Here is a 10,632-nt window from a genome sequence, read left to right on the forward strand (position 1 = left end):
GCACTGAGTTCTCTGTACTAGACTGTATTGAATTCGCTGGCTCTCAGATCCCCAGTACAGCACTGCGTTCTCTATACTAGACTGTATTGAATTCGCTGGCTCTCAGATCCCCAGTACAGCACTGCGTTCTCTATACTAGACTGTATTGAATTAGCTGTAGCTGGCTCTCAGATCCCCAGTACAGCACTGAGTTCTCTGTACTAGACTGTATTGAATTCGCTGGCTCTCAGATCCCCAGTACAGCACTGCGTTCTCTATACTAGACTATATTGAATTAGCTGGCTCTCAGATCTCCAGTACAGCACTGAGTTCTCTATACTAAACTGTATTGAATTAGCTGTAGCTGGCTCTCAGATCCCCAGTACAGCACTGAGTTCTCTGTACTAGACTGTATTGAATTAGCTGGCTCTCAGATCCCCAGTACAGCACTGAGTTCTCTGTACTAGACTGTATTGAATTAGCTGGCTCTCAGATCCCCAGTACAGCACTGAGTTCTCTACACTAGACTGTGTTGAATTAGCTGGCTCTCAGATCCCCAGTACAGCACTGAGTTCTCTGTACTAGACTGTGTTGAATTAGCTGTTTCTCAGATCCCCAGTACAGCACAGAGTTCTCTGCACTAGACTGTATTGAATTAGCTGGCTCTCAGATCCCCAGTACAGCACTGAGTTCTCTATACTAGACTGTATTGAATTAGCTGGCTCTCAGATCCCCAGTACAGCACAGAGTTCTCTACACTAGACTGTATTGAATTCGCTGGCTCTCAGATCCCCAGTACAGCACAGAGTTCTCTACACTAGACTGTATTGAATTAGCTGGCTCTCAGATCCCCAGTACAGCACTGAGTTCTCTGTACTAGACTGTATTGAATTCGCTGGCTCTCAGATCCCCAGTACAGCACTGAGTTCTCTATACTAGACTGTATTGAATTAGCTGGCTCTCAGATCCCCAGTACAGCACTGAGTTCTCTGTACTAGACTGTATTGAATTAGCTGGCTCTCAGATCCCCAGTACAGCACTGAGTTCTCTGTACTAGACTGTATTGAATTAGCTGTAGCTGGCTCTCAGATCCCCAGTACAGCACTGAGTTTTCTGTACTAGACTGTATTGAATTAGCTGGTGCATGCCTCAATTAGCAAGTTTGTTTTATTACTTGGCAGTTGTAACTGATACGAGCAGTTCAATAAGCTAGTTAAAAAATAAAAACAATGTATTTTTTCTGTGTTTCTCTTATGAAGACTGTACTCGTGCAAGGGAATGAGGGAGGGAGTGAGTGAAAGTTTCCTGTGGGGGCCATGCACTTCTCCACTGAGGTTAGCTTTCCTTCCCTCTGTCTTTCTCTCCTCCGTTCCCCTCCCTCTCTCTCTCTCTTTCTCTCTCTTTCTGTCTCTTGGTCTATCGGTCACATCCGCCTCTAGAGAGGGGGAGTGGAGAAGTAAAGGAAGGTGGGCGGAGAGAGGGAGGGAGGAGGGTGGAGAGAGAGAGAGGGGAGAAAGTGATTAGCTGTATCCCTCAGCGGCTGCTATAGAGTAGCAGTGTGAAGTCTTGAGCCTGAGAGACAGACAGAGAGACAGAGAGAGAATGATGGTTCACTCAAACCGCTGGATCCCAGGTAGGTGAAACGCTTTCAAATCTTCACTTACCGATTAATCAAGAAATCAATCGATCTGAAAATGTATCCATTGTTTCTGTATTTATCTAAATATTAACTCCCCCCCCCCCCCCATGTGTTTATATAGACACCATGTTGGGTAGCTGCTGTAGCTCTGTACAGGGTTTTATATTAGTGTTATATAGTGCGGTCCCGCCAGCATTGCCCTGTGTGCAGTACAGCACAGCGAGGCTCTGCCCAGAACACAGGCAATGTCAGCACAGAGGAAGACACTATAAAAGCCAGTAGTAATGCAGCAGCCAGGCCTGAAAAGTTGTACTGTATGCTGTGGTTGGAGTGTGTGTCACACAGTGTTGAGGTGTTAAACTCAGAGAGCAGGGTCTGTAACCACTGCAGCCCTGCACCCTAACTAGATCATTCATTTTAATAAAGCTTCTTTTGAATTAGCTACATATCATTTTATTATTTTACACAAATGCATTTGTATTATTATTATTATTATTATTATTATTATTATTATTATTATTATTATTATTATTATTATTATTAATAAGTCTAATATAGTAACATTAACCCACTAGCGCCACCTAGCCCCCCGGATTGGAACCCAGGCCTCCAGAGGAAGGTGAAAGGCTGGTCTAGTGCATTAACATGAACCCGCTAGCGCCACCTAGCCCCCCAGATTGGAACCCAGGCCTCCAGAGGAAGGTGGAAGGCTGTTGTTTAGCTCATTAGTTGTAAGCTGTGTTGCAGCGCGCTGCCTGTCTGGCTTGTGTTGCTGCAGAATGCAGGGGAAGTGAGATCTCAGGTTCATAGCTGGCTAGTGGTGTGTGTAGCTGGGAGCGCTGAACTGTAAAGATCAGTTAGTCAGACAGTCACAGGAGCATGCTGCCTGCCTGCTCACCAACACGAATTACTGCTCCTCTCTCTCTCTCGCTCTCTCTCTCTCTCTCTCTCTCTCTCTCTCTATCTCTCTGTCTTTCTATCTTTCTTATTTTCTTTCTTTCCTCGTTTCTGTCTTTCTCGCCTTTATATAAACACCATACTGGGTAGCTGCTGTAGTCCTATACAGTTTTTATAGTGTTATATAGTGTGCAAGTGTGTGTGTGTGTGTGTGTGTGTGTGTGTGTGTGTGTGTGTGTGAGAGTTAGTGAATGTGCAAGTGTGTGTGTGTTAGTGAGTGTGTGAGTGTGTGTGCGTGTGTGTGTTAGTGTGTGTGTGTGTGTGAGTGTGTGTGTGTGTGTATGAGTGTGTGTGAGTGTGTGTGAGTGTGTGTGTGTGTGTGTGTGTGTGAGAGTTAGTGAATGTGCAAGTGTGTGTGTGTTAGTGTGTGTGTGCGTGTGTGTGTGAGTGTGTGTGTGTGTGTGTGTGTGTATGAGTGTGTGTGAGTGTGTGTGAGTGTGTGTGTGTGTTAGTGAGTGTGTGAGTGTGTGTGCGTGTGTGTGTTAGTGTGTGTGTGTGTGTGTGTATGAGTGTGTGTGAGTGTGTGTGTGTGTGTGTGTGTGTGTGTGTGTGAGTGTGTGTTTCACACCAGGGGGTATTTTTATCTTGAATTGTCAGTAAGTGCGTGGCTTGTCTTCTCCCCCCAGACAGAGGGAAATCTTAAGAGGAAATGAAACTGGCAGCTCAGATATTTTAAAACTAGCAAACTTACAGTCCTCGACAAAAGAACAAGACACACAAATTCCATTTAAACCTGACTGTGTCTCTCCCATTGCTATCAGAGCTCTGCTGCCACCTGCTGGACATTCAAACATTCCAGCACTGCCTCTAGATTCAAGCGTGCTGCTGTGTGCTGAATCTGCTGTGATTAAAGTATTGGAAGAGTTTATGTTCTTCTCACTGGCAGGTGTGAATTATCCCCCCCCCCCCCCCCCCACCCACCACCACCACCCTGTGGTAAGCTGGTTTACTGCTAGAGACTCAGCAGTCTCACCCTGTGAAATCAACTGGCATAAAATAAAAGTCACAGTTTATTTTCAGTTGGAATTTTCACTAACGTCTGATCTTATAAAAATAAGTGTATGTAAAAATAAATTGTAATTTCTTTAGAATATATGTTAGACCCTGATATTGATGTGATACAGCCCTCTGAAATGTCTTTATAATATATAGCACTAGACCCTGATATTGATGAGATCCAGCCCTCTGAAATGTCTTTATAATATATAGCACTAGACCCTGATATTGATGCGATACAGCCCTCTGAAATATCTTTATAATATATAGCACTAGACCCTGATATTGATGCGATCCAGCCCTCTGAATTGTCTTTATAATATATAGCACTAGACCCTGATATTGATGCGATACAGCCCTCTGAAATGTCTTTATAATATATAGCACTAGACCCTGATATTGATGCGATTCAGCCCTCTGAAATGTCTTTATAATATATAGCACTAGACCCTGATATTGATGAGATTCAGCCCTCTGAAATGTCTTTATAATATATAGCACTAGACCCTGATATTGATGCGATCCAGCCCTCTGAAATGTCTTCATAATATATAGAGCTAGACCCTGATATTGATGAGATACAGCCCTCTGAAATGTCATTATAATATATAGTACTAGACCCTGATATTGATGAGATTCAGCCCTCTGAAATGTCATTATAATATACAGCAGACCCTGATATTGATGAGATCCAGCCCTCTGAAATGTCATTATAATATACAGCAGACCCTGATATTGATGAGATCCAGCCCTCTGAAATGTCTTTATAATATATAGCACTAGACCCTGATATTGATGAGATACAGCCCTCTGAAATGTCTTTATAATGTATAGCAGACCCTGATATTGATAAGATACAGCCCTCTGAAATGTCTTCATAATATATATAGCAGACCCTGATATTGATGCGATACAGCCCTCTGAAATGTCTTTATAATATATAGCAGACCCTGATATTGATGTGATCCAGCCCTCTGAAATGTCATTATAATATACAGCAGACCCTGATATTGATGAGATCCAGCCCTCTGAAATGTCATTATAATATACAGCAGACCCTGATATTGATGAGATCCAGCCCTCTGAAATGTCTTTATAATATACAGCAGACCCTGATATTGATGAGATACAGCCCTCTGAAATGTCTTTATAATGTATAGCAGACCCTGATATTGATAAGATACAGCCCTCTGAAATGTCTTTATAATGTATAGCAGATGCTGATAGTCATGAATTTTAAGAAATGAATACCATGGGATTTTGGTTATTTTAAAAGTTTGAGAAGACTGTAGTCTTAGGTATCAGCAAGTCAAAATGCAGCAAATTTAATTTAAATTTTGTTGGAACCTGAAGAGATGATGCTAATTTCAGGTTCATGCCATTATAAAAGTCCACCAGGGTAAACACACACAGTCATTCTGCAGCTCTCCCATTGTTTTAATGTGCATTTACCATAGATTGACTAGTGCTTTTTTAAATATGTTTTACCACACTTCTCTGTGCTTTACAATGCTTCCCTATGCTTTACCATACCTCTCTGTGCTTTACAATGCTTCCCTGTGCTTTACCATACCTCTCTGTGCTTTACAATGCTTCCCTGTGCTTTACCATACCTCTCTGTGCTTCCCTATGCTTTACCATGCTTTCACTGTGCTTTATTACACTTCGCTGTGCTTTTTAGTGTGGTAAAACTTTTATAAGGATTAGTGAATGCAGATCACACGTTTTTTCACATAATACATCTCTCTCTGTCTCGTAACTTTTCAGCTTTGAGATGCAGAGTTAGTCTGTGGCCCAAAAAGATAAGCAAATGAGAGATTGGTTTTGCATTTTAAAATACTCAGCAAAATAAAACCCCCAAAAAACAGCTTGTTTCCTTTTCAGTAAAACCAAAACATGACATGCTGATAATTATATCTGACACCTGCAACCCCCCCCCCCCCTCTCTCTCTCTCTCTCTCTCTCTCTCTCTCTCTCTCTCTCTCTCTCTCTCTCTCTCTCTCTCTCTCTCTCTAGTTGTTTTCCTTTCTCTGATTTTTCGCCTAGTTTTTCCGCTGGGGGCTGCCCTGGCAGTTTTTCATGGTTCAAACAGGAAGTGAGTTTAAACAGGAAGGCCGCTGAGCGGGCGACAGCGGGCGGATGGGGAGAGAGGTGGGGGGGGGGGGGGGGGTGTAGTGATGTCATCATGAGTCACCCAGCCACAAAGGAGTGCGACGCCCAAACAGGTCCCCCATGCAACTGGTACTGAGGTCAGGCACTCACACACTAAGGCATGGAGACTGAACTGCTCCCTCCCTCCCCATCCCCCGAGAGAAAGGGTGCTCCCTCCAGCCCAGGGCAGGATTGAGTCATGGAGACTGAACTGCTTAAGGCAATTTAGAGTGTGACAGAGACAGACTGACAGACGGCAGACAGACGCAAGCAGCGCATAAGGATCCACTTTTTGAATGACAACCCTAAAGAAAGGGTGTGTGTCTGTCTGCCTGCCTGCCTGTCTGTCTGTCTGTCTGTTTGTCTGTCTGCCTGCCTGTCTGTGTGTCTGTCTGTCTGCCTGTCTGTGTGCCTGTCTGTCTGTGTGTGTGTGTGTCTGTCTGTCACGCTCCTCCGCCTTGATTTTGCACCTCTCTTCACCAGGCTCTGATCGCTCGCTGCCAGCCTCCTGGTAGAATCTGATGAGCTCTGCATTTTCATACAGCTGTTTTTAACCCGTTGGGTACCGTGCGCTTGTTCCTGCCATTATGAGGCTGTATTTGTAGTTTTTAGTTGTATGGTGAGTGGTGGAGCAGAGAAACAGCACATGTCGCTGGTTTGCCTTGCCGGAGCCTCCTGGCTATAAATAGCGCGTTAGGGATAGATCTGACTGGCGCTGAACAGATCAGGGTTCAGAACCGGGGGCGGCACCCAAGAATAGCTCCTCAACTAAAACTGAAAACTCTCTCTGAGTGAGATTCAGCAACGGTGAAAAAGAGGGGAAATACGCAGCGTTTATTATTGACAGTATCAGGAGCTGCTTCTGCTGTCGTTAAAAAGGGGTTCAGCAGGAGTTTAAACCAGGGCTGGACATGCTGTAAGACTCCTATTGCACAGCGCTTTCACCTATCCCTGGGTTTTACTACGAGCTCGATCAGCCCCAGGGTATAGGTAGCAAGCTCAGGTGTGTCTTATTAAACTCGTAGTGAAACCAGGAATAGAGCAAACCGCTGTCTTATTTCTATCCCTGTATATAAACACACAGTCACACTTATGCACTACACCAGCCTTTCACCTTCCTCTGGAGGCCTGGGTTCCAATCTGGGGGGCTATGTGGCGCTAGCGGGTTAATGTTAATGCACTACACCAACCTTTCACCTTCCTCTGGAGGCCTGTGTTCCAATCTGGGGGGGCTAGGTGGCGCTAACGGGTTCATGTTAATGCACTAGACCAACCTTTCACCTTCCTCTGGAGGCCTGTGTTCCAATCTGGGGGGGCTAGGTGGCGCTAGTGGGTTAATGTTAATGCACTAGACCAGCCTTTCACCTTCCTCTGGAGGCAAAGTGGGTTCATGTTAACACTTTCATATGTTCAGATTAAAATGTTTAAGTGAAAGGACAATAGATTTAAGCGCTTAAAATAAATAAATAAAAAAAGCCCAGAGCTAGCAACTGTATGACTGCGAGTGACTCACTGAAAATATGCAAATCAGCCAGCAGGAAAATTCAACTAGTTTTCATTATCGGCCTTTAGTGAGCGTGAGTGTGAGTATGAGTGTGTGAGAGTGGGACGCTCTCACTCCTTCAACACAGAACGAGAACAAACAAGACCTCGGCGAGAGAACTCTGCTGCAGTGTACAGCTTGGAATTATAATTTCATTTTAATGTATTTTTTTTTTTTTTTAATTAATGATGCTCAACTCTCGTGGATTCACATGAGAGAGAGAGAGAGAGAGAGTTCCCAAAGTCACAGTTTCGCTTTATTTGAATCGTTGATGTGCTCAGAGATCTCTGCTGCTGGGGTGTGTGACTCGTAACCGCGGGGTTCTCTTTAGAAGGGGAGAAAAGGACCGATGTCCACAGATTTTGACAGGTAACAAAATACAACACAGATTTGATGTTGTGGTATTTTTTTTATTACAATGAAATGAAAATACTGCCGTATAAAGTTGCCAATCTGCTTGTTGCATGCTTAAATATATATATATATATATATATATATATATATATATATATATATATATATATATATTTATATATCTGAACCTTCCTCTGGAGGCCTGGGCTCCGATCTGGAGGGCTAGGTGGTGCAGTGGGTTAATGTTAATGCACTAGACCAGCTTTTCACCTTGGCAAGAACCTTTAATCTGGTAGCTCTTTTCAGTCTTGTTTTGTAACACTGTGATTTTTTCTTTATCAATCAGTTCTATGCAAAGAACTGTTTTCTTCCTGTGATTGCTTTGTATCCTTTGGCATCCAGACTCACTTGGATATAGATGTCGTGCTGTTTGCTGTTTTTAGATTCTGTATATTCATATTTGTATAAGGAATGTTAAATTAAGCAATAATAACCTCTTTTAAACGATTAGGATATTTGTCAATGAGCTTTTGGCATGATTCTTTAGTGATTTTTGATCATTCTTCAATGCAAAATTGTTCCAGTTCATTCAAATTCCGAGGACTTCTCTTGTGCACAGCCTTTATCAACTCATACCAAAGATTCTCAATCGGATTTAGTGACGTTTTCCTGAGAGTGGCTTTTTCCTTGGCCTGCGACCGTAGAGACCTTCACCATGCAATACTCGACCTATGGTTGAAATGGAAACCCCAGTCCCACTTTCAGCCAATTCACTTTGAATATCTTTGGCAGTCAATCTCGGATTGTTATTAACCTTCCTCACAATTCTTCTACTTGTTCTTGGTGAAAGAACCTTCTTTCTTCCAGACCGAGGGAGCGTTGTGACAATACCATGAGTCTTGTACTTCTTGATAATAGAAACAATACTTGAAATTGGGATGCTCAAATGCTTGGAAATCTTCTTGTATCATTCTCCAGCTTTATGACAATAAATCATGTTCTGCTTAAGGTCTTCAGATAGCTCTTTCCTTTTTTCCATATTGACTTATTGGTAATGACAGCAATCATCTTATGCCTAACCCTTTTATATTCTCTAAGAACGTTCACCTACAATCAGCATTTTCTAGACTTTTCTAGAATTAGGTTCTGCATTATCATATTGACATTTCTAGGGTGTGAATACTTTTGAATTAGCATTTTTTGAGTTTTGCAAAAAAAAAAAAGGCTGAAATAAATAATTGTAGACATCTATTTCTTGTAATTTTTTTTCCTCATCGACAAAAAAATATATATATATATTTTGTTACAAAAGATTTTTCCTAAAACTCATTTTTTTCGAGAAATTTCTAGAAATTGACTACAACTGTATGTGTATGTGTGTGTGTGTGTATATATATATATATATATATATATATATATATATATATATATATATATATATATATATATATAATTTGAAAAAGGAAGACTGCTGTGTACCAAAAGGTGCAAAATCAAAAAGAAAAAGTTAATGCATGTTCACAAAAATGTGAAGAATTGGTATCAGGACTTTTCTGACTGCAAGTCCTTCTTCAGCTGGATGGAGTGTTTCTCCGATGTCCAGTGTGTTACACGTCACACAACCAGTGCCGTATGCGACTCCTTTACTGCTGCAAGTAAAAGCCTCATGAATAGCAAAAGAAGATTTCACTCCTTTGATTACTGTGCTGTTGTGGATGTATTTACAAGCAGCAACAGAGCGACCTGTTGCGTGGAAATGAGCCTTTAAGATTGTCACAGCTGGGTCGCATGTTGCTACGGACTAAATATTGTCTGAGATGTTTGTCTCTTGTGTAAGACAGCAATGGTGGATTATTGAAAATAGGAGCTGTAGAGGGATCTTGTTCGAGAATATTAACATTTCTTTGTATGATTTGTTGTATTTTTTTTTTTGGTCACAGGACTCCAGGTAAGAACTAGTGGGATACTATTATTAGAGTGATGCTTTTGTACAAAGCACCCTTTCTGTTTATTGTAGATTCACGTAACTGAGCCTCTCTAATGGTTGTGTCTGGAAAACCACAGTCTGAAAAATGCACACATTTCATTTGCTGTGTTTGAAAAATCTCTATCATCACTGCAAGTGTGAAGAGTCATATCTCAGGTATGACTGAGAGTCTGCTTCTTTGTGGAAGATGGTGGTGTTGCTGGTCGAATTAGAAGCAGCGATGGCGAGGTCTAAACATGATTATCTTTTTGGAGATGGTCCGTGTGTACTTCAGAGCCGGATGGAACAATTACATCATTTCATTCTTCATCAGTGTTAATTGAGATGCCTGAATCTGTCATCAGTGTATCCAAGATATATACGACTGGTGTATTTCCTCTGCACTCTTGAAAAACTTTATTTTCAATCCCTCCTATAAAAAGGATGGCAGGTGAGGGCCCAGCTTAGCTCCCATGCTGACACCTCTGACTTGTTTGTAAAAATCTCCATTCAAGGAAAAACAATTCAAAGAAAGGAGAAGCTCCACAAGTCTCAGATGTACGGAAATGAAAAGAACATGAAAAGGGTTTATTTGGATGTACACACAGGGTTTAAATGATTCAATCTGGTTGAAGGGTGATAGTTTAAGTCTGTTACATTAAGACATGCTTTCTTATATGGGTGTATTGGGAGGGGGAGGGGGGTTTCGTATATGTATTTACATACAGCATTCTTATGAAGTCTTTGGTGAATTCATTGTTGTTATTGGTTTCATATTGGATGCAACGCTATGTATTGAAAATCAATCAAAATAATTATTTATAATTAGCAGTGCAGCAGTAAGCTCTGACTGTTCCATTGAACTCTGAGAGAGTTCTGAGTTCCAGAAGTGGGAATGGTGAGAGGGCTGCCAGTTCTCTAGAACACTGAGACAGTTCTGAGTTCCAGAAGTGGGAATAGTGAGAGGGCTGCCAGTTCTCTAGAACACTGAGACAGTTCTGAGTTCCAGAAGTGGGAATAGTGAGAGGGCTGCCAGTTCTCTAGAAC

The 10,632-nt window shown here is 42.0% G+C and overlaps 1 protein-coding gene across 2 annotated transcripts in view; it reads left to right on the top strand.

Annotated features, from left to right (window-relative positions):
• Positions 1 to 1,517: 1,517 nt before the first annotated feature.
• Positions 1,518 to 10,632, top strand: part of LOC117962581 (POU domain, class 2, transcription factor 2-like) — a 26,903-nt gene continuing 17,788 nt past the window's right edge. Inside the window, exon 1 of one of the 2 annotated variants that reach the window (XM_059011099.1) lies at positions 1,518 to 1,612. In XM_059011099.1, coding sequence (XP_058867082.1) covers positions 1,582 to 1,612 — 31 coding nt within the window. In that variant the 5' untranslated portion in view covers positions 1,518 to 1,581. The remainder of the gene's footprint in view (positions 1,613 to 10,632) is intronic. The other variant, XM_059011097.1, reaches the window with a different exon arrangement.

This window comes from Acipenser ruthenus, chromosome 41 (assembly GCF_902713425.1).
Source record: "Acipenser ruthenus chromosome 41, fAciRut3.2 maternal haplotype, whole genome shotgun sequence".
In the NCBI taxonomy this organism is placed as follows: Eukaryota; Metazoa; Chordata; class Actinopteri; order Acipenseriformes; family Acipenseridae; genus Acipenser; species Acipenser ruthenus.